A 24447-nucleotide genomic window follows, 5' to 3' on the forward strand; every position below is an offset into this window, starting at 1 on the left:
TTAAACAGTGTGTCTCATTTCAGGATGCAGTATTGCAAGTAGGCTCTAAATGAGTGTAACTGTGTATTTCATAAGACTCACTTCTATGAAAACAAAGGTTAATAGTTAGAATAAACTAAACTTGTTTTTTTAATTCAGAGGGCAGTTAATCAAGGAGATTTCTAGATGGCGAGTGTCTTCAGATGGAGTGAGGGCAGGCAGTGGCACTGACAGATTTTCCCAGTGTGCAGTTGAATGTCCCTAGTGATATTGTCGGGTGTTCCAGTGAACTCTGAGTAGCCCACACAGCAACAGGCAAATTGGTTGCCTATATATGAGCTGTTGTGGAGATTTCTCTGAAGTTTATATCATGCTGTCTAGCTTCAGTTTGCATGGCTTCAGGAAAAGCAGTTTTTGTTAGTGATTCCAAATAAAAAATGTGGGAAAAAATTGGAAACATTAGTTTGGAGAGTCATGGCCAACTATTGGAGAAAACTAGAAGAATTTAGGATCCCAGCCAGTTCGCAGGTAAATTACAAAACCTCAAAGAGAACAGCACTAGGATCTGATATCCACAAAGGTGTACTACTGAAACAATTTTTCTCTCTGCAGTTGTCAACAGAAAGGGAATGGGCTGGAGCAGGTCTGCCTCAGGCTGGCCTGTAGTATGTGGGTTCTTGTAGAAAAATCACATATCTAGGACATATGTATAAAGGTATACATAAACATACAGACAGGCATAAACAGATTTTATAGCTTTCACTTTTAAATTTGAGCCAAGTGTTAGGTACAGTAATACAAAACTCACTAGTCTACAAAAGAACAGTTGACTTGCCCTGGCCAGTATGGCTCAGTGGTTATAGTGTTGTTCTGGGCATCAAAGCGTCACAGATTCAATTCTCAATCAGGGCACATACCCAGGTTATGAGTTTAATCCCCTGTCGGTGTGTGTGTGTGTGAGGCATCCAGTTGATGTCACATCGATGTTTCTCTCTCTCCCTCTCCCTTCCTCTCTCTCGAATCAATGAAAAACATATCCTCGGGGGAGGATTAAAAAGAAAAATCTGTTGATTGACTCTAAATTGTGGTTAGAGATGGAGGAATAAGTTAAGGTGGCTAAAGCTTTTAACTACTTTTGAAGAGAAGGCTTTTAAGAATTTTTTATTTACCCAGTTTCCAAATAGCTCCTTTTTTCTTTTTAGGTAGTTGCTTTTGGGGGTCCATAGGTCCCTTTAGAGCCCTGGATGGAGGATGGGGGACCTCAAGTTCAAGTGACTGTAGGGAGCTGAAGTGGGAAGGGAAGAGTCTGGGAGGAGTGGATGAGGGGTAGAAGAGGTAGGAGTTTGAATGGGGACATATCAAAGGATTCAAGGGAACTGAATGGAAGATTAAAGGTAGCAAAAGGAGGAAGGAAGAGCAGAGCAGTGGAAGGAAGAGGTTTTAGAGGAGCCAATTTGAGGAGATCATAAGTTTCCCAAAGAAGCCAATGAAGTTTCAAGTTATCCTCAGCAAAATTGTGCCAACAAGAAGGTGGACAGAGTTGATTTGGCATATAGTCAGCAGGGTTTTGAGAAAGGGGTTTCAGTCGACAGACGTTTCCATGGGAGGAGAGGGATCAAATAGAGAGAACAGAGAGGCCTTTAAAAAAAATAGTTACGCCCTGGCCAGGTAGCTCAGTTGGTTAGATCATCATCCCAATAGGCCAAGGTTTCAGGTTCAATCCCAGGTCAGGGCACATACAAGAATCAACCAATGAATGCATGAATAACTGGAACAACAAATCATTGTTTTTCTCTCTCTCTCCCTTCCTCTCTCTCAAATCAATAAATAAAAATTTAAAGAAAATTTTAAAAAATAGTCTCATCAGGCTCTGAATATCAAGCCTCCAAATAGGCCTCCTTCTGACCATAGATCTTTAACAAAAATCCTTTCAAATAATTTATCAAGTTTCAGCTGGAACAAACAATACATTTTCCTGACAGTATTGAACTCCTTTTTAAATTTTGTTGCCTTTTCTTTTAAACCAAAGGTATACCTATCAAGTGACAAACACTAAAACTAATGAGCTGTGTGGCTTAATGCGGACACAAGAGGAGTCCTCAGAGGGTACAAAAGATGCAGTCCTTTCAAGATCCAAAAGTACTCCCAAAAGTTGCCAAAAGAAAGACTTAGGCCACCCCCTGAGAGCTGGTGACAGTTGGTAGGATGGATGACAGCCACAAGTGGGGTACAACCCACATTTCTCTCCAGCCATATTTTAGGGGCCTCAACCTGACAGTTGGGCCACTTAACACATGAGAACTGACAACCTGCATGCCCCAGCAGACAGAAGTCCAAGTCCACGAAACAAGACACACGGGAAAGCAGTAACTGTCCCTGAGAGGGAAAGGATACCTGAAAGCTAATTAATTCATCGGCCACAATTTAAAGAACTACTTCTTACACATGTTTTTCTGCTGCCAAGTTGAATTTGGAAAAGACAGAACAACATAAAATGTTTACCTTTCTATCTCGACCCGGCACTAGAGAGAGATCTGGGAGAGTGGATTTTGGTAAGAATTCTTACCCTTTGCCAACTTCTGTGTTTTCCCAGGATCCCATCTGCAGGCTCTGGAGCAAGTGGAATGTCCCAGCAGGTCCCACCTGAGTTACCAGAAACTATAGGAGAGGAAAATAGTTTTCCTTCTACCCTTCTGAGTTCTTGGCTGAAACTCCTATAAGACAGATTAACACACACAAAAAAAAAGAAGCATAAGTTTATTAACATGTATATTTCATGTATACATGGGAGATACCCAGGGAAAAATGAGTAACTCCTCCTGTCCATTGCTTTCTTCATCTCCTTTCTTGGGTCTGGTAGGAGTAAAAACCGTAATCAGGTCAGCTGTCGTGTTTTAAAGGGGCACATTGAAAAACTTGGAAAATTTTGCTTCCAAGTCTTCATTGGCTTTCAACTTTGCACTAATTGAAGAGTTAAACTGTTGTTTGTCAGTGTTTCTCTTGATCCAAATTACCTAGACCCTTCCAGTGTAGAGCCTGAGAATCTGTGTGGTTTTTTTTAAATCCTCACCCAAGGATATGTTTTTATTGATTTTAGAGAGAGAGAAACATCAGTCAGTTGCCTCTCATACACACCCCAACCACACTCCAATCAGGAGTGAACCTGCAGCCTGGGTATGTGCCTGCCACCTTTTGGTGTAGAGATCGATGCTCCATTCAACTGAGACATACTGGCCAGGGTGAGAATCTGTATTTTTAACAACCTTCCAGATGGTTTGGATGCAGGTGAGTCCTGGAATTTTGGAATTACTGATTTCTGGGATGATAACAACTAACAAAAAATGGAAAAGTCTTTAAACTGGTTTTCTCTTCACACTGCAAAAGGCAATCTTATAGTGCTCATCTTTGATTTTGATCTTCCTTTAAGTGGAGATAACACCCATCTTTACCATTTTAGGAGATTCTATAATGCCTAATTAGGCTTTTAAATTAGACTTGCATTTAAAATAAAAACTTGCAGTATCTTTCACTATGAGAATACAAGAAGTACACTGTTCAGATAGACTCAGAAAATAATGGTCTCCCCTCCCCCCCAAAGAATGTCCTTTTTTTAATTTTTTTATTTTATTGATTTGAGAGAGAGAAATATTGATCCATTGTTCCACCTATCCATGCATTCAATGGTTGACCCTTGCATGCACCCGACCAGGGATTGAACCCACAACCTTAATATATCAGGACGATGCTCCAGCCAGCTGAGCTACCTGGCCAGGGCAGAATGTCCAGTTTTTCAGGGAGAGATTGGTGACCTTCATAAGATTCTCAAAGGAGTTTGTGACCTAGAAATGTTAGGAACCACTGCCCTGGCCGGTTTGGCTCAGCATTTGGAGCGTCGGCCTGTGGACCAGGGAGTCCCGGGTTCAGTTCCCGCTAGGGGCATATACCAAAAAAAAAAAAAGGAATGTTAGAGACATTTTTACAAATGTAAGTAACTATTGAAATAAATAAATAGATACATAAAATCAGGATAAATAGATAAACAGAACCTGAGCGTTGGAACCTAGAAGATCATCTAGACTGGGGATACAAGGGGATCATCAGAGTCACGTAGGGAGGATACTTGGTCTCCACTCCTATTTCCTCCTTTTCTCGTTTAAGGATCTCTAGCCTTCTTTCTTCTACAAATATTTATTGTGTACCTACTGTGTGGCAGACACCGTGGTTGGCAATGAAGTATAGAAATGAAGAAAACATGAGATGCCCACCCTCGTGGAGCTCATGATCCAGCATTCTCATTAATCCACTTCTATTGAAGAGAGGACAGTGGCTCCCTCAGTTGCTTCAGAATGAAAGAAAGGCTAGGAGCCACTACTGTAATCTAACCTTTTCTGTCTTCTCTTGCTTTCTACATTAACCTTTACAGCCAGACCTCCATACTTAACCCGAACCCCTCCAATCATGAGGTACTTGGGACAAAGGGGCTTTTTCCATTTTGGACAGTTCTAATATTTAGTGATTTCTTCCTTAGACCTGTATTGAGCTATAATCTCTTGTGACTTTCACCCATGTATTGAGTTCTACCATCTAGGAACACACTAAGAATAATCCTTTCACTTGGTGTCCTTTCAAGTGTAGGAACTAGGTACATGCATCTCTTTCCTGTGCACCTGCCATTTCTCATTGCCATGCCAACCTTCTCTGTTGTTTTCGGACATTTCTCTCAGAGGATATTTCAGCTTCATTCTTGGTTGCTTTTCCAGACATGGTTTAGTTTCTCAGAGTCCTAGTGTCTACCTTTCAGAACTAAGCTTGAATTCAAATTATGGTCTTTCCATGCAGAATAAAGCATTAGCACTAGGTACATAGCCATGTCACACTGTTGACTGACAGTCTCTTCATTTTTAAACTCAGCTATAAATACCTTTTTTGATTTTTTTATTTGCAACATCCAGTATTGAGCTTCTTTGCTCTGCCAAACATTGTGTTCCTGAAATAGGTCTGAGTTACACAAATAGAGTCCCTGACCTCATGGATCTTATACAGACATTTCTTAATTTACTCATTATCTTTTAATCCAAACACATCTTTATGAAGTAGTTTGGGGACTGTGGTGGTTTTATAAAAAATGATCTCAAGTAGACCCTTAATGTTGCCTAATAGTCATATTTCATTTTTCCCTCATCTGTTCCCTCTCCCGCTATCCTGGATGCCTATTTCCTCCTTCTCCTCACGCCTCACTCTCAGCTGACCTTGCCTCCTGTTTCAGTAAGAGAACAATAAAAGCGATCAGAAGAAAACTTCCAGGCTCCCACTGCCTCACTTCTCCTCCCTGCATATGTACCTGATGCTCTGCTTTTTCCTGTTAGGAATGAACTGTCCATACACCTAGGAGAGGCCAAGCCTTCCGGTTGTGCACTGCATTCTATCCCTTTGGTCAGCGTAAGGCCACCCCCTTCTGACAGAGCTTTCTCGTCAACATACAAACATGCCACAACTGCGTTTCTCTCTTCCCAGTCTCTCTTGAACCCACTGTAGTCAGACTGTCACTCCCACCACTCCATCAAAACTACTCTTGCCAAGGGCACCAGTGACCTTCATGTTGCTAACCAATGACCTCTCTCAGCTTTTGGCAAAGCTGGTGATACCTTTCTTCTTGAATTTGGCTTCCAGGACACTGCATTCCACTGGTCCCTCCTTTTTAGTTTCTTTTGCCAATTCCTCATTATCCTCAAACTGTTAATTTAGGGTGCCCCATGTCTCATTCCTTAGTCCTCCTTCTCAGTACTCCATTGGTAATCTCATTCATTCTCATGGCTCTTTCTTTCTTTCTTTCTTTCTTTCTTTATTTATTTATTTATTTATTTATTTATTTATTTATTTTTGTGGTATGTGCCCCTAGCGGGAACCAAACCCAGGACTCTCAGGTCCACATGGTCAATGTTCAACCGCTGAGCCAAACTGGCCAGGGCCATTCTCATAGCTTTAGAAGTCATCCAAAAGCTGGCAACTTCCTAATTTAATGGTTGAAATTTAGTGTGTGGGTTCAAATTCTGGTTCCACTGTTTAAAGTTGTGTGACCTCAGGCGAGTTTTTTTTTTTTGTTTTTTTTTTTTTACCTTTCCTTGCCTTTGTTTCCTCATGGTAGAAACTTTAATATTTGCTGAATGAATTAATGAAACAAACAAAAAACTCCCTTAACCAAGAAAAATGGTGGGGTTTATAAGTTTCTTTATAGAACCTCCAAAGGAGAGAGAGAAGAATTACCCTATTTTACAAATGAAGAGAAAAAAATTAGTAATCTATATTATTAATTCCATTCTAACTATTTACCCTATTACACAATTACTTAAATGAACTTAACCCAGTGCAGTCTGGCTTCTGCTCTAAACAGCTCTACAGAAATTTCTTCACTTACACCACTAGTGACCTAAGTGCCAAATTTGGTGGACATTTCTCAGCCCTAACTATTGATGTCATTCTCCTTGAAACTTCTCTCTTATAAGAAACTTCTCTTATGAGAAGACTTTCATAACCTCTCTAACCAATCTTCCCTCTTTCCTTCTACCTGCTCCTTAAATGTCAGTGTTTTCCAGAGTTTTATTCCCACATGGTTCTGCTCATTCCCTCATCCAGTCTACTCACCTTCTCATGCCTGAAAGTTGACCCTCAGAACAGGGAGGAATTTGAGGTCCTCTTTGCTACCCACATTTGCTTTCAAACCATTACTTCCCCTTCCTTTGAGAAAAGCCCCATTCCTTTGAGGTTTATACCATCTGACTTTATCACCCTCCTCTTCTTCCTCTCCTTGCTGTTATCTACCAACCTCTCTCTTGTATGTTGAGTATTTCAACTGGTTAAACATTTTTTGTCTACCCGATTCCATTCACTATTCTCGGAAACTCCAGCATCTACACCATGGCTCCTCAGTTCATTTGTTTTCCCATCAACTATGGACCTTTTTACCCAGCCCCAGCCACATACTCCCATGGACATCTTGAGCCTTACCATCTTGTGCACAACTTCCAAATCCATGCATTTAGACATACTGTTTTCTTACCATATTCTTTTTTCCTTCCAGGTTACTTGTTGAAGGGCCCCACAGAAACAATCCTTTGACCTCGTTAAAACCTTCAGCTCATTGAGTACTCTCTCACTGTCCCTATAGCCATCTTGTATCTCAGCCTCTCTAGCCTACATATCTAGCAAAACCCTAGCCCTAGGTGAGTCGAACCATCTGCCATCTCTTTTTTTATACAGGTCCTCATATAACTGAGCATTGCTGGAGAAAATTACCCCACCTAGCAGATAACTTTGGTAATTGTGATTTTACAGTGTTTCAGTGGTCCTCTCCTTTATCTTATCCCACTCAAATGCCTGCTTTTATCCAGCTGGCAGAGTAATTCAAAATGCAGATCTGATCATGTCACTCCTTCAGTGTTATCCCAGTCTTAAAAGACCAGTGCCTCTCAGATTTGAATATGAATATAAAGCACCTGGGAACCTTGTGAAAATGCAGGTTGTACTTCAGCAGGTCAGGGGTAGAGCCTAAGATTCTGCATTTCTAACAAATTCATTCCACCAGTTTTATTTTTCTCATTTTTATGAGATAACCTCAGGGTTTGATCATCTAGACCAGAAATTTTGAACTTATAAGTAAAAATTGGAAAAGTTTAATGCTTATCTTATCTTGAAATTCCGGAATGTTAGAGTTGGAAGAGATCTTAGAAGTCATTAAGGTTTATCTCCTCGTTATGTGGGTAAAATATGAAGAAAGGAGCAAGTTCTAGATCCAAAGCCAGGCCTAGAACTTAATTTTCCCAATTCCCAGGACAAAGTTCATTTCACTATACTATGATACTGATCCTCAGTTTTAAGTTTCATTGGCTCTCTAAATTGTTAATCTTCTCAACAACTGCTAGAGTACATAGAGTGCACGTCTATTCCGGTTGTTGAGCATACAAAATCTAAAAGACAGAGTGCCTGCCCTCCTAAATAAAAGGCACCCTTCCTGAATTTCTCCCCACTTGTTCCAGATCTTCTCATCTGATACCTTTTTCCAAGTTAGTAAATGTCAGTAATTCAGTAGCAACAAAAGAAACTTAAACAACGTTATGCATGGCAGTCATAACAAGCTGTGAAAGAAAGCCAAGAGTTTTGAGAGAGATGAAAGGGCAGACATATTCTTCCTTAGAGCAGTCGTTTTTTGGAAGTGACCTTCATTTTGACTCACAACCCAATACATACAACTTATACAGTTTTTTAATTGAAAAAACATAAGGGAGGGGGACTCAGGGGAGGGGTGAGGTGTATCCTCAGAAGGTCAGGTAAGCAGAAAGTCAGGTGGTCCCAGGCTGAGATGGGACGATTCCTAAAGCAAGAGCCTGCCACCCACAATAAACCCACCCCCACCCCCCTCACTGCCAGCCTCTCCTGGGTCTCATCCCCAGGCTGGTGGCAGTGGATGCTGTTGTCAGAGCATGTACCATTCTGATCCAACTCTTTCGACCCCCTACCTTCTCACACGCCTCCCCTTCTCAGTGCAGGGGAGTGGAGGGGTATGTCAGGCAGGAAAAGGGCCAAGAACTCCAGAAACACATGGCATTGTACCTTGAATGTTCCCCCAAAGAGGGGTAAGAGGGAATACAAGGGGGTGGTGGGGGCCCCTTGTTCAGGGCTCTGAACAAGTTGAAAGGCCAAATTAAACGTGTGTGTATGTGTGTGTGTGTGTTTTCCCAGGATGTATGTGAAGCATTATGTTTCTTTTTAAAGTCTGATTATAACTCATTAATTTGATTTCATGAACCCGAATGGTTCTTACCCCATGTTTGGGGACTTAGAGTTGTAATCACGTGGAATATTAGACTGAACTAGACTGGTTTCTGATCCAGTATGATAACTATCTTCTGCTCAGTCTAAACTCATGTTGGCAAAGAAAACCTTATTCATTTTCTTTAAATCTCATTTAAACCACATTTATTCCATGAAGGGTTTCTGTGTACACCTTAGTATTTATTTAGTATATCCTCAGCATTTATATACAATATTTCCTGATTGCCATGTGTAAGTACTTTGTTTTGATTTTATTTATGTTTGCTATGTCCCCGGGTAGGCTGTTAATTCCACAAGGGCAAAGATCTTATATTCTGTTTCTTTGGGACCCTCCCCTTCCCTTCCATTTTATACCTGGTTGACATTTTAATTAATCATCCATTGACCTGTTATTCTAGCAGGGTACAGATGTTTAGCTCCGTCATGGCTTCTTTCTCATACCCGTTTCTCATGTGCCCATCCAGCTTATTTGCCTACAGCCTCAAAGCTTATAAACGAAGAAAAACTGTTACAGGCCAAGATCTTCACCAGAAACTTTGAGGATGGCCTGGGCTTTGAATATGTGATGTTCTATAATGATGTTGAGAAAAGGGTAGTCTGTGTGTTTGAAGGAGGTCCTTACCTGCAAGGAATGCCCGGGTAAGAATGACAGCCTGGAAATGTGGTCTGAGATTATCTTATACTATCCCTATGTATCCATGCACGAGAAAGAAGGCATTAAAATGGTAATGTAGATGTGTTTACTGACATGGAAAGATGTTTATAATAAATCACAAAAGCATAGGACATAAGGCAATAGAGGTTAATTTGAAAGAGTATCATTGACATGTTAAGAGTGGTTAGTCACTAGAGGGCCTTATACTATTTTGTTTATTTTCCTTTGTCTTCTGTTTATCTGCATTTCCTAAATCTTTACACAGTGATGTGTATAGTTAGTTTAATGAAAACATGTTATAAATTTTCTAAATGATATTTTAATTTTTTGCTTGCTTATGATCTGATTACCTGGTTTATTACAAATACTACACTATTGTGGTATGAACAAAGTCAAGTTGGGGACATAAATATTTGACAATCAGTACGCTAAGCGTGTACTAAGTGAACCTTCTATAAGCAAATTATATGGAGAAGCTTGGATGATTTTTGAGAGGCTCTCTCTTGCAGACTTTGGAAACATTTCTCTTTTTCTCCTGTTATAACTAGATGCCTTCACGGAGGTGCCATTGCAACCATGATTGATGCTACTGTTGGTACGTCTGCGATGATAGCTGAAGGAATTGTCATGACTGCCAATCTCAACATCAATTTTAAAAGGTAAAATCATGGATATTCTCTACTTAGATGTCATAGGTCAGGTTCCCCAGCAATGGACTCTGAGACAAAGATGTGCGTGCAAGGAAGGGAGTGCTCCCAGAGGAAACTAGCAAGGCAGTGAGAAGGGCAGGGCGGGGGAGGGGAAGAAGCCAGCCAAGGCTGGGCTCAAAGCCCCTCAAAGGGGAGCTTCAGCCTGATCATACATGGAACTCTGGAGTGAAACGTGTGCCTCAGAATTGCCCATACCTCAGGCGAGGGAACTGGAGACTTCATATCTCACACATAGGTCGTAGGATAAGTCATAGGAAAATCCTGTCCTGGGGACCATAAATTCCCAGGCACTTCTTATTGTGAGCAGTACATGAATCAATCCATGTAAACACCGAGGACATAACAAGAACTCAGAAAGTGTTTGCAACTTAATATTATTATTATTATTATTAACATTATTGTTGTTATTACTTTTACTTCCAGCAACATCTGTGGCAAGACAAGGAATAGCTACCAAGATCCCTGGTTCCTATTAATAGAGAATAGTGCTAAAGATCAGAAGAACATTAGATTGTTCCGCATGTGTTCTCATGATGGGCAGGGTGACCTGACTGCTATAGATCTCTTTGGGTACTCTTGACATCTTAACAATATTAAATCTTTTAATCTGTAAACACAGGATGTCTTTCCATTTCTTTGTATTTTTATTTCTTTTAGCAGTGTTTTGTAGTTTTCAGTGTATATGTCATCTGTGAACAGAGATAATGTTCTTCCTTTTCCATTTGGATGCCCTTTTTCCTTGCCTGATTGCTCTAGCTGGGACTTACAGGACTGTGTTGAAGAGAAAGAGCAAAAGTGGGTATAATTGCTTTGTTCCTCTTCTTAGAGGAAAAGCTTTCAGTCTTTCATCATTGAGGGTGGTGATGTTAGCTGTGGGCTTTTCATATATGGCCTCTATTATGTTGATTTATTTCCTTGTGCTTAGCACATTAAGATAAATAGACAACGCAGCTAATGATTAATGGTGGCTAGCCAGCTGCAAGTTTAAAAATTAAAGCAAAATAAAGGCATTTTCATTTAAACAAAATGGAGAAAGTTTACAAACAACAGGATAGTACCTGGGAGACTTCTAAAGAATGTACCTCAGAGAGAAGGAAAGTAATCCTATGAGGCAGGATGAAAAACGGAATAGTGAGCAAATATATCAGTAAACATATAAATAACATAAATCCAAACAGTGTCCAAATAAGTAATAATAATGTCTAAATTCTGAGAATTATAAAAAGGACAGCCAAAATACTGGGCAAAAATAGCATTTAGTTTGGGAGGGGGTGAACATAATTAGTGTTCAAACATCTTTATATTTTTTACTGGAGAGGGTGAATGACTAAAGTCTAAAACAGTAGAAAAGTAAAAGCAAGGTAAATAAATAAAATTCCATTGTTAAAAATGTAAGAAAGAGAAAAAAAAGAGGATCAGGAAAAGTGAGTCAAGTAGAGTGCCAAAGTAAGAAGTAAGTCTAAATAAATCAGCAATTGCACTGAATATATAAATGGACCAAACCATTACTTCAAAGAAAGAGATTATAAAATTGAGTTTTAAAATGTAAAAAGCTGTAAACTGTTTATATGAGACATCTAAAACAGGGCACAGGAAAGTTTAAAAGGAAAGAAAAATATGCAAGGAAAAAGCTAACCAGAAGAGGGCTGGGATATCAGAAAAAAATGTAATAAATTGTTTAAAAAGTAATATTAGGGATGGAGAAGCCTCCTTTACAATAAAAGATTCCATTCAATAGCTGATTGATAGTAACAATTCTAAATCAGTATGTACCTACTGAATTAACTGCAAAGTATATAAAGAAAACTAGTAGAATCATAGGGAGAAATTGATTAATTTACTTTCATAATGGGAGATTTCAACACTGTTCTCAATTAGTGATAGACCTAGCAGACAAAAAAAAAAAAAAAAATTAGAGAAAAATACACTTTCTTCCCAAGCACATATGGGACATTTACAAAAAGTGATCATGTATTGGTCTATAAATCAAATCTCAATAAATTTTGAAGAATTGGAATCTTATATGCTAAGTTCTCTGGCCACATTAAATTAGAAGTCAAAACTAAAGGAATTTCTTAAAAATCTGGTAGTTAGGCCCTGGCCGGTTTGGCTCAGCAGTTAGAGCATTGGCCTGCAGACCAGAGAGTCCCGGGTTCGGTTCCCGCTAAGGGCACGTACTGCAGTTGCAGTTCATCCCCAGCCCCAGTGGGGTCAGTGTGGGTGGCAGCCAGTTGATGTGTCTCTCTCACGTCAATGTTTCTCCTTCTCTCTTCCTCCCTCTCTCCCTCCCACTCTATGTGAGGATGAATGCAAAAATGTCCTCGGGTGAGGATAAAAACATAAAATAAAAAGTTTAAAAAATCTGGTAGTTAGGGAAATACTAACTACTGTTACAACCCCAACATTTTACTTACTTAAATCAAAAGACTCTTTCTGTTTACCTTTAGTGTTGGATGGTTATTCCGGTCAGTGAGAGACTTAACCCTGAAATGATTCAGAGGCCAGGACTCTTCCTATCTTCTTGGGGCCTCAATACCTTCTTCATTCAGCTATTCAGGCTTCCTAATCTTTGTCTTCAATTTTGATATATTATTCTGCAAGTTTTCCATTCCATCTAAGTTTTAAAATTTATTGACATGAAGTTATTCATAGTATTCTCTCTCTTTTTATTTAAATCTCAGCTAAATCTATAGTTGTGTCCTTTTGGTCTTAATAGTATTTATTTATGCTCTCATTTTTCTTGATCTATCTTGCCAGAGATTATTAGTTTTTCCAAAAGCTATCTTTTGGATTTGTATGCCTCTCTATTGTATATATGTGTTTTCTTTTATTTTTAAATTTTGCTTCTGTCTTTATTATCTCTTTTCTGCCTCTAATACTGTCTCAGTAAGTTATCTAGCAAAACTGGATTAAGAAAAATGATCTGAAGCCTGTTTCCTATGCCAACCAAACTAATCTGTGCCTAAATATTACTTAGATTTACAAAATCATATTCTGTGAACATAATTGTTATATTGTTTTATAATTTCTGAGATCCTTCCTCTTAGCCTCTCTTATTAATCAAGGACTCTTTCCAATGCAAGAGATGGAACTCTTAACCTCACACTAGCATAAGGAAAGAAAGGAACCCATTGGCTTGTGTGGTTGAGAAGACAGGTGTGGCTGGGTGCAGGTGTTCAATGATGCCATTAGTGCCTCAGCCACACTTTCCTCTGGGTGTGTTTGATCTTCAACTACCTTTACCAGTGTAGTGTCACAGTGGCCACCAGGCAGGCTTGTATCTCACAAGTCCAGCAACTCCAGCAGAAAAAGAACCAGCCTCGGGCTCCAGTGCAAGTTCCAGGACGGACCATTTTGGTCTGTGTCCACCCCCACAGCCAGTCACTGTGTATGGGGCTGATGAGAGTCAACTGTCAACTCTAGTCAACCTATATCGAGTAAGAATGGGGGTGATTCCCCAAAGAAGGGAGATTGTTGGTGTGTGTGAATGACAGAATGAGGTGACAGGTAAGACAGATGGAAAAAAGGAGAGCAGTGTTTAGTAGAAAAGGAGATCTGGGCAGTCAAGAATACCTCATGTCCCCTGTGTATTAGTAAATCTTGAATTGGCCTGAGAAACGAGTAAAACTGGGTTGTTCCATCGAGAGGTTCAGGAAAAGCAAATGGGAGGGAAGAGTTGGCAGAGGGGTAATCACGGTGATAACTTCCTGTCCACCTGGAGTAGTTCCTTCAAAAACATGGTGGTACTCATAAGAGCACAAAACACACCTCCCCGCTCTAGGTTGTTCTGCCAGCTGTAATTTCACCTTAAAAGGAATGTCTTTTTCTTTATGGTACTATATCTCTGACTGTAGCCACTAATCACATGTAGCTGTTTAAATTTAAATATGAATTAATTAAAATTAAATGTAAAGATTCAGTTTCTCATTCACAAATAGCCACATTTTGAATGCTCAGTCACCTGTGACTACCATACTGGACAGCTTAGAGACGGAACATTTCTGTCACCACTGCAAGTTCTATTGGACGGTGCACATCGAGCTATTACCAGAAATCTGTTGTTATTAGGTGTCTTTCCAATGAAAGTTACTCTAAAGGGATTGGGTGAGAAGTTTTGATTATGACAGAGAAAATGAAGGAAGCTATGATCACCCCATGGTTCTGTTTTCATTTCTTTAAAGGATTTTATCTCCCTTCAGACTTTGCTCTGTATCGTCAGAAGGGACAGTCTGTGCCATCAGAGCTGGGATCCCTGGTAATCCTTCGAACCTAACACAGATGGACAGTCAAGGACCCGATGCTTAGGAGCCACCTGAGAGCAGTGGTGCTTGGGAGGAAGTGGGTGTGAGTGGCTGCTGGTGTCAGCCTCTTTAAGAAATGTTTTATCTAGGACAGTCAGCACCACTGCCATCAGGTATCATAATCTGCCCCATTTTGCCATACATTTGATCATCTCTCAATGTTACATAAATCTGATAAAAACTGATTTAATTTTTTTTTTCCTCTGCAGACCTGTCCCCCTTTGTTCTGTTGTTTTGATTAATAGCCAACTTGATAAAATTGAAGGAAGAAAACTGTTTATTTCCTGTAACGTTCAAAGTGTTGATGAGAAGACCCTGTACACAGAGGCAACAAGTACGAAGGGCCACTCCCTTTTTCCTTTGGTGTAGTTTGGTTTGGAGTTTTTTCCTTTGGGGGTTTGTTTGGGGTTTTTTGTTTTTTTTCTGGGTCTGTTTTTGTTGGTGAGGTAAGTACTGTGAAATACTGTGGTGCCATAAATAAGAATAAGGACACTTTATGCATGACATGGAGCTATTTTAATGAAAAATACAAGGTACAGATGTTATCATTAGTGTAGAAAAATTAAGAGTTCTTCCTCTTTCCCTTTCACCTGTCCTTCGTTCCTGAGTAATTTATTCCAAAGGCCATGTAGAACTAGGTATGGTAGGCTCAGTGTGAGGGGAGACCAAGGGGGAGGCAGCCGCAGTGGCCCAGCACCGCCGGATCCTGAGTGCAGTGAGGAGGGGATGTGTCCCCATGGGATTGGCCCAGCACAAGGTGTCAGAGCCAAGTAAGGTAAGCAGAATGTCTCAGTGGAGAGTGGTATGGTTGTCAGAGCCCAGAGTGAGGGTGACACCCATATGGGCCGGCAGTCGTGCTGAGAGCCAGGTTTCTCGCTGTCAAAGAAGGAGGTTCCAGATATGGAAAGAGAGAAAATGAGAATGAACTCTGTGGTGTTGGTTGGAATTGGAGATGTTGGACGCGTGTGCTTTCCCAGTCTTTTGCTCTTGCAAATAATGTTGTATTGAGGAACTTTGTATATTGTCGCTTTGCACAAATGTTGGCAAATTACTCTCCAGTGGTTCAGGAGGATACTGTTCTTTGCACTAGTCTCACAGTTTTTCTGTAAGCTTGAAATTATTTTAAAATAAAAAGAAATGGGAAGGAATAGAAAAGATCTGTATATAGTTGTTTTACATAGACTATTTCAGGAAAGTCGCACACATTAACATTGGTTGCCACTGGGAAGGGGGCCAGGTAGATTGTGAGGGAGATTCCCCTGGGTGCCTTTTTGTACCTTGTGAAAGTTGTTCTGTAAATGGATTACCAGGAGAGGAGCTAGGTTTTGTGGGACCTAAAGTCTATACAATTTAAGAAGCCAGATTTAAGGAAAAGAACACAAACTTGGCTACAAAAGTAAATGTTTGTTTTAAATGAGAAAAGGAACCACAACATATTACCGCTGGAAACACAGGTCCTTCCCCCTGCGTTCTCTATAGTAGTCACTAGAAATGCTCACGGAAATGCTTCCCAGCTGCATCCTGAGCACCTCACAGCTCCCACTCTCACCTCTGCCGGGGAGCCCCTGGAGGCCTCACCTGTGTTCACTTCAGCTGTACACGAGTTAATTTAGATACCCAGTGTTTTTGTTTGTTTGTGTTTTTTATTGTAATGAACCTCAGAAGCACAGGTTTGGGTTAATCATAATATTTGGTTTAGGACTCACAGCCATCACTGGTACATGAGTGGTCGTCTTCATTTAGTCATTCACTAATGTATCTATTTTTTAAATTGTGTAATAAATACCCTGGAACTTAGTATTGAACATGAACCAGAATCTTAATAATATTCTATCTCTGCCATCTCATTCTCCTGCTTTTCCCCCAGAAGTAACTCTGCACTAGAATTTTGCGGTTTTTATTCCTGTTAACCTTATTATTGTTTGTTTGTTTGTTTGTTTTGTTTTAGCAAGGATATAAGTGTACCTACGGCATGCATTGCTTAGTGTTTGTTTTTGTAGAAAAGATTTTGTGCCGCATATGCTTGTCTGGGACTTGATTTTTTGTCACTCAGCTTCATGGTACTGAGGTTCACCATGTTGCTGGCTGTGTAGTTTGCTCAGTTTTACTGCTGTATCATATTCCACTGTGACTATGTCACAATGCACTTATCTCCTCTTCTGATGGTGGGCCTCTGACTATTATGAATGGGGCTGCTACAAACATTCTTGGTCATGTCTCCTGGTGATGTGCATGCAAGCACTTGGCATGTACTTAGGAGCATTTCTGGGATGTAGAGTATGAGAGGGTTCAGCTTCACGGGAATGTCTGATTGTTTCTAAAGCTGTCCCAGTTTACACTCCCACCAGCAAAGTATGAGATTCTGTTGATCCCTATCTTCTCTAGTAATTGGTAAAATCGGACTTCTGCATTTTTGCCAAATGGATGGTTATAAAATTGTATCTCAGTGTGATTTTGATTTGCATTTTCCTGATCACATAGGGAGTTGAGCATCTCTTCATGTATTTATTGACCATATTTGTTTCCCATTCTGTGACATTCCTGTTTGTTCAGCCTCTTTTATTGTTTTTTCTCATTTTTTTTATTTATAGTTATATTAAACTAATCATTTTTGGATACATAAACTGCACATATCTCCTTTCAGTATGTAAGTTGTCTTTTATTTTCTTTAAGAAGCATTTTTATGAACAAAAATTTGTAATGTTAGTATAGTCACATTTATTAATTTTTTTCCTTTATGGTTAATGCTTTTTATGTTTTATTTAAGAAATTCATGTTTCCCCTAAGCATCAGCTGTTTGAAGGAATGATGGATGAAAGAAACAGGAGGAATATCATGAATAATTTGAACCTAATTTAAAAACTCCGTTCCAGTCTACGGTTTATACCTCCCATCTCACTAAACCTTTCAGTATCATAAAGGAACCGGATGGCTCAGTTGAAATTTCACTTCCTTTCATTTCCCTGGCTATTTCTAACAGAAGTGGCAATGAGCCATGGAAAAACCAAGTGGTACAGAATTGATTACCTAGGGAAGATAATACAGTACTGAGATAGTCAAAAGTTGATTCTTACCCAGCTGGTGTGGCTCAGTGGTTGAGCATCGACCCATGAACCAAGAGGTCTCAGGTTCAATTTCTGGTCAGGGCACATGCCCAGGTTGTGGGCCCAACCCCCAGTGGGGGGCATGCAGGAGGGGGCCAGTCAATGTTCTCTCCCATTGATGTTTCTATCTCTCTCTCTCTCTCTCTCCCTTTCTCTCTCTCTAAAATCAATAAAGAAAAGGGGAAAAAAATTTTAAGTTGATTCTTAATTTGTCTGAAAAATGAGAGATAGACTGAAGGTACAGATATGAATTTAAATACCTTTCTTTGACTATATATTTCTAATTAGAGAAGTCCCATCAGGTTGAAGTCAGTTGACTTATAATCATCTTCTGTTTTTTTTTGTTTTTTCATTTAGGTTTATTTATAAAGTTGGATCCTGAAAAACAAGTTTAACGTAAAAGAGCTTCTGCTGAATTCCACTCCATATGCATAAGGCTCATTGTCCTCCACGAGAAGCTGTCGTCCCCAGTCCTGCTCTGCTTACCTGCTGTTGCGCCCCCTTCTGGTGACACCTGCTGACACGGCCTTCCTGAACAGTCTGAACACAGCTCCAGGAGCTGTTTCCACCTTCTACATTTTTAAACACAGAAACACTTCCTATGAGAGTAATTTGTTTATTATTATTTTTTATTCCTCTAGCAATGTATTTCTAATAAGAAGGCAGAATGAAACAAAAGGAAGTCAGGAAAACCTTTTTGTTCTGTATTAAGGAAGCTCATGTCCCCCATATTCCTATGTTCCCCACTCCATTACCTTCCTGGACCCTGGCCTCTTCTCTATCCCAGAGAGTTGTGAGGCCAAATTATTGTCCTGCCTAATAACTAGCCATCATGGAACCCTAGCCAAACATATTTTTTAGTGCCAAGTATACAACATTTTCTATAGTAGAGACAATGAGGCAATCTCTTTCTAATTTAAGTCACCAAAACTAAATCATGGATTCTATGTCTCAGGAAGGTTTAAATTTTCTTTTAATAGTATTCTTGGTCTGGCATTACTATGATCAGCTCAGAATTACAGAACTGGCTTATTCCTCATCTTTATTATAGGTTTAAAATTAAGTGGACTGCAGACAAAGATACTACAAGGAAGAAAAAGAAAAAAAAAACTACAGAGTAATATCCTTTATAAATATAGATACAAAAATCCTTAACAATATACTAGCAAACGGATCTAACAGCACATTTAAAAGACTATACATCACGACCAAGTGGGATTTTTCCCAGGAATACAAGAGTAGTTCGACATAAGGAAATTAATCAATGTAATATGCCACATTAATAGAACAAAGAAATAAAACCACACAATAATCTCAATAGATACAGGAAAGGCATTTGACAAAATCCAATACTCTTTCATGACAGAAACACTCAAAATAGGAATAGAAAAGAACTTTCTTAACGTACTATTGGGCATCTAGAAAAACCCACAGCTAATATCACACTCAAAGGTGAAAGGTTGAAAGCTGTCCCCCTAATATCAGGAAGAAAACAAGGCTTTATTATTACTACTGCTGTTCAACATAATACTAGAAGTTCCAGACAGAGCAATTGAGCAAGAAAAAAATAAAAGCCATTCAAATTGGAAAAGAATGAGTAAAAGTATTTGCAGATAACATAATTCTATATATAGATAGTCAAAGAATTCACCAAAAAATTACTAGAACTATAAATAAATTCAGCAAAGTTTTAATACTTCTTTCTCCTCCTCCTTCTCTGCCTCCTCCTCCTCCTCCTCCTCCTCCTTCTCTCTCTCTCTCCCCACACCCCCCTCTCTTCTTCCCTCCCTCCCTTCCTCATCATTCACTTTTGAGGAAACCTATGTCAAGAGCAGCCCAATGAATAGGTCTACATGTTGAGGAACTAAAGTTTCCAGCCCCAGTCACCAACTTGACTGCAACTTCATGAGAGACCCTGAGCCAAAACTACCCAATTAACATACTCCCAGATGCTTGACACTCATAGATGGTGTGAAATAATAAATGTTATCTTAAACTGCTAACATTTGAGGTAATGTAGTAATAAATAATTAGTAAAGAGGATTAGGTGATTTATTTATTTTTTTATATTTAATTAATTTATTTATTTTTGTTACAGATGTTTCTCCTTTTTCCCCCACTGATTCCTCCTTCCCATCCCTCCCTGCCCTGTCCCCAGCTTCGTTGTCCATGTCCATTGTTCATGCGCACATGCATATGAGTTCTATGGTTTATCTCTCCCCCACCACCCCCTCTTCTGGGGGTTGTCAGTCTGTACCCCACTTCCACATCTCTGGGACTACCCTATTCCTCATACTGTTACGTTCATTATATTCCACAAATAAGTGAGATCATATGATACCTGTCTTTCTCTGCTTGGCTTGTTTCACTTAGGATAATACTTTCTAGGTCCCTCCACGTAGTCTCAAAGGATAAGAGATCTTTCTCTCTTACAGCTGCATAGTACTCCATTGTGTATACGTACCAGAGCTTTTTATCCATTCATCTACTGATGGACATTTGGGCTGTTTCCAGATCTTAGCTATTGTAAAACAGTGCTGCTACAAAAATGGGGGTACATATATTCTTTCTGACTGGTGTTTCAGTCTTCATAGGGTATATTCCTAGAAGTGAGATCACTGGGTCAAATGGCAGTTCGATTTTTAATTTTTGAGGTAACACCATATTGTTTTCCACAGTGGCTGCACCAGTCTGCATTCCCACCAGAAGTGTACTAGAGTCCCCTTTTCTCCACACCCTCATCAACACTTGTTGTTTGATGATTTGTTGATGGTGGCCATTCTGACAGGTGTGAGGTGATACCTCGTTGTTTAAATTTGCATCTCTCTGATGATTAGTGATGTTGAGCATTTCTTCATATGTCTCTTAGCCATTTGTATGTCCTGTTTGGAGAGGTGTCTAGTTCCTCTGCCCATTTTTTAATTGGGTTCTTTGTCTTCCTTTTGTTGAGTTGTATGAGCACTCTATATATATTGGAAATTAACCCCTTATCTGATATCATTGACAGTTATGCTCTCCCATACAGTGGGTTGCCTTTCCATTTTGATGATTGTTTCTTTTGCTGTGCAGAAGCTTTTGAGTTTGATGTAGTCCCATGTGTTCATTTTCTCCTTTGTTTCTATTGCCTTAGGTGATGTATCAGTGAAAATTCTGCTGTGTTTGATGTCTGAAATTTTGTTGCCTACATTTTCTTCTAGGATTTTTATGGATTCGTGAGTCACATTTAAGTCTTTTATCCATTTTGAGTTTATTCTTGTGTGTGGTGTAAGTTGATGGTCTAGTTTCTTTTTTTTGCATGTAGCTGTCCAATTTTCCCAACCTCATTTATTAAAGAGGCTGTCTTTACTCCACTGTATGCTCTTGCCACCTTTGTCAAATATTAATTGAGCATATTGCCTTGGGTCCACTTCTGGGTTCTCTGTTCTGTTCCATTGGTCTATATACCTGTTCTTGTGCCAGTACCAGGCTGTTTTGATTACTGTGGCTTTGTAGTATAACCTGAAATCTGATAATGTGATCCCTCCTACTTTGTTCTTTTTTTTTAAGATTGCTGTGGCTATTCAAGGTCTTTTTTTGGTTCTATATGAACTTTTGAAGTATTTGTTCTAGTTCTGTGAAGTATGTTGTTGGTATTTTGATGGGGATTGCATTGACTCTATAGATTGCTTTGAGTAGTATGGACATTTTAATGATGTTAATTCTTCCAATCTATGAATAAGGTATGTGCTTCCACTTTTTTATATCTTTTTTCAATGACCTGTCATTTATAGATATCTCTATATCTTTTTTCAATGACCTGTCATTTTCTGCTAATAGGTCCTTTATTTCTTTGGTTAAGTTTATTCCTAGGTATCTTATTTTTTTTGCCACAATGGAAATGAGATGATTTTCTTAGTTTCTCTTTCTGTGAGTTCATCATTGGTGTATAAGAATGCCATCGATTTCTTTCTTTCTTTTTTTTTTTTTAACCTCACCCGAGACATTTTTCCATTTTTTGTTCAGATAGAGCGGGAGGGAGGGAGAGGAAGAGAGAAACATCGATGTGAAGGGACACATCGAGTAGCTGCCACCCGCACAACCAACCAGGGCCGGGGATGCACTGCAACCGAGATATGTGCCCTTAGCGGGAACCGAACCCGGGTCTCTCTGTACCGCAGGCCGACGCTCCAACCGCTGAGCCAAACTGGCCAGGGCAGATTTTTTGACATTAATTTTGTATCCTGCTACTTTGCCAAATTCATTTATTAAGTCTAGTAAATTTTTGATGGAGTCTTTGGGAAGGAGTAAGGTGACCATTGCCCTTCGTGGCTGCATCTCAGCAAAAGCTCTGAGTGCTCTCCAAATTCCGAGTGTCCCTACTCAGTTCCAGTCCAGTCCGCCCTCCCTCTGCCGGAACCCCAGGTGAGTGGCTGTGGCTATTTTAGCGTCTGGGCTCTGGGCTGTGGAACCACTTGGGAGTGTAACCCAAGGGCGCTGCTCCCAGCTAAGGCCACTGCTATCTGTGACTTCCAGCCCCCCTCTCACGCCTCTGCAATCCTACCAGGATCGAGTCCTCCTGATTATATGGTCCTCCAAGCTGCTTTTGTGTTGCTTTTTCCTGACGATTTGTCTTTATTTTTGTTGTGATTCCAGTTTGGTCCTGGGAGATGGTTTGTATAGCTTCCATTCACTCTGCTGCCATTTTGAAATCCTCAGATTAGGTGATTTAAATGCAAGTAACCCAGATAATCCCAAACTACATAATCCTATTGTAGGTGATGAGGAGGTCGTACTTGAATATTTGTATGTAGCAGGTTTGCAAGCCTAATTCTTAGATATTAGGAGTGATTCGATCTTCCTCAGGTGCACTGTATTTATTTGTGATCAAAGCCTCAGAGTGCTGTTGAAACAAAGCCATCAGGTTAAAAACTGGCAGCAAATAAATCACACCATGGAAGACCAAGGGCTTGTGATATTTTTCTAAATAAAATAAACCAGCCATGGCCAGTTTGGTTCAGAGGTTAGAGCATCGGCCCATGGACCAAAGAGTCGTGGGTTCGATTCCAGTCAAGGGCATGTACCTCTGTTGCGGTTCATCCCCAGCCCCGGTCGGGGTCATGCAGGAAGCAACCAGTCGATGTGTCTCTCTCACATTGATGTTTCTCTCTGTCCCTCCCTCCCATGCTATCTGAAGATAAATAGAAAAATGTCCTTGGGTGAGGATTTTAAAAAATAAAATAAGCCAGGTTGAAGGTTCCCAATGCCAGAATTGGTTTTTTTTTATTTTGTTTCTTAAGACAGAATTTAATAGAAATATCAGCATTTAATCACTAAATACACTGGTTCTTACAAAGTTCCTATTAAAAATGTAGCATAGAAATGTGTGTGTGTGTGTCATAGCTTTTAATTCAAAATAAAATATGGACATGTTACTAAGGGAAATGAAACCAGAGTACTTTGTCAAGCTGAAAATACCAAAGAAACAACTATAATAGTTCAAAGTGGTTGAACCTATGGAAGTGGAAATGGAGTCAAGTAGAGGGAATACACTGTCTTTGATAATAAACTTTGCTTCTGCTAGGCTTGATCTAAACTCTGTGCAAGAAATTACTTTGATAAAATAAAAACCGAATTTTTTTTTTATCCTCATCTGAGGACATTTTTGTATTTATCTTCAGACAGAGCGGGAGGGAGAGAGAGAGAAATACATTGAGTGGCTACCACCTGCACGTCCCCAACCAGGGATGGGGACAAACCACAACCAAGGTACATGCCCTTAACGGGAACCAAACCCGGGACTCTCTGGTCCGCGGGCCAGCGCTCTAACCACTGAGCAAAACTGGCCAGGGCAAACTAAAATTTTAAAATAATAAATACCTCATAGGGATGCGGGGCTTAAAAGAGGAAGTCCACACAACACTAGGGACAGTGCGGAGGTGTTCGGCCAATCTGTGACATATCCCCAGGGAAAGAGGGAAGTGATCTGACTATGACGCCCTTGTCCTGACAGAGAAGACAAAACTTGCTGAAATTTGGCTTCTGTTGATCAGGGCGGGCTCTGCTCGTCTAAGGAGACACTGAAGCCACGACATCGCAGCCTCTGGCTGGTGGGAGAGCTTGGTAGCTAGAGGTCCTTTCCCTGGCAGCTCCCCTTCTGCCCAGGCTGCCTCGCCAGGGAAGTCCTCTGGCAGCCCCTGATCTGTCACAGTGAAAGGAAGGCGGAGCCTGGCCGGAGCTGAGGTCTCTGGGTTGAAGTTCTGTCTGTGACTTTGGGCAAGTGAATTAGCCTGAGTGCCCCCATTTCTCATCTGTGAAATGGAGGTAATGTAGTCCTTATTTTCCAGACTGGCGTGGATTAACCGAGTAAATGCATGTTTTCTGTGGTTGTCACTCTTATCTTTGCCCACATTGGCTGGGAACTGTGTCAGCATACTTTTGGGCCCACAAGACACAGCAATGCATTAAGTGTTTGGAGCTTAAATATTAAATAAACAGAACTTTGCGCAGTGGCAGTATCGTAGCCAATGAGGTTTATCCGAGGCGCAATTATTGCTAATTGAAAACTTCCCAATACCCCGCCATGACGACTTGAATATAGTCAGCATTGGCAATTTTTGACGGTCTCTACGGAGAAAAAAAAAAAAATTAAACAGCTGTAGTCAAGGAACTTATAAGCCAACAGGAGATAAGCTCAGCAGAGAAGTGCCTGGTGGGTTATTACAGCAAAACATTTTTTCCAAGAAAAGTAGCCAGTTCGGGTTTATGTATCACCCGCCTTTCCGTCTCCACTAGTGGAATCGTGTCAGGCCAGCAAAGGGACGGGTAGAGCTAAATCACCCTGTCCCCCACACCTTCACACTCCTGCCCCTCTATTGATCCACAGAGCCCAG

At 40.1% G+C, this 24447-nt stretch overlaps 1 protein-coding gene and 1 non-coding gene across 2 annotated transcripts in view; both read left to right on the top strand.

The window, feature by feature from the left end:
• Window positions 1-18688, top strand: part of THEM4 (thioesterase superfamily member 4) — a 36883-nt gene extending 18195 nt beyond the window's left edge. Inside the window, exons 3-6 of the mRNA XM_036273240.1 lie at window positions 9273-9447; window positions 10012-10122; window positions 14684-14808; window positions 17936-18688. Of these exons, the coding sequence (XP_036129133.1) occupies window positions 9273-9447; window positions 10012-10122; window positions 14684-14808; window positions 17936-17973 (449 nt within the window). The 3' untranslated portion in view covers window positions 17974-18688. The remainder of the gene's footprint in view (window positions 1-9272; window positions 9448-10011; window positions 10123-14683; window positions 14809-17935) is intronic.
• A 5364-nt stretch (window positions 18689-24052) lies between these two features.
• Window positions 24053-24190, top strand: LOC118638085. The gene has a single exon (XR_004961043.1). It is a non-coding gene; the product is annotated as a U4 spliceosomal RNA (small nuclear RNA).
• The last annotated feature ends 257 nt before the right edge of the window (window positions 24191-24447 follow it).

Source organism: Molossus molossus, unplaced genomic scaffold (assembly GCF_014108415.1).
Source record: "Molossus molossus isolate mMolMol1 unplaced genomic scaffold, mMolMol1.p scaffold_m16_p_20, whole genome shotgun sequence".
Classification (NCBI taxonomy): Eukaryota; Metazoa; Chordata; class Mammalia; order Chiroptera; family Molossidae; genus Molossus; species Molossus molossus.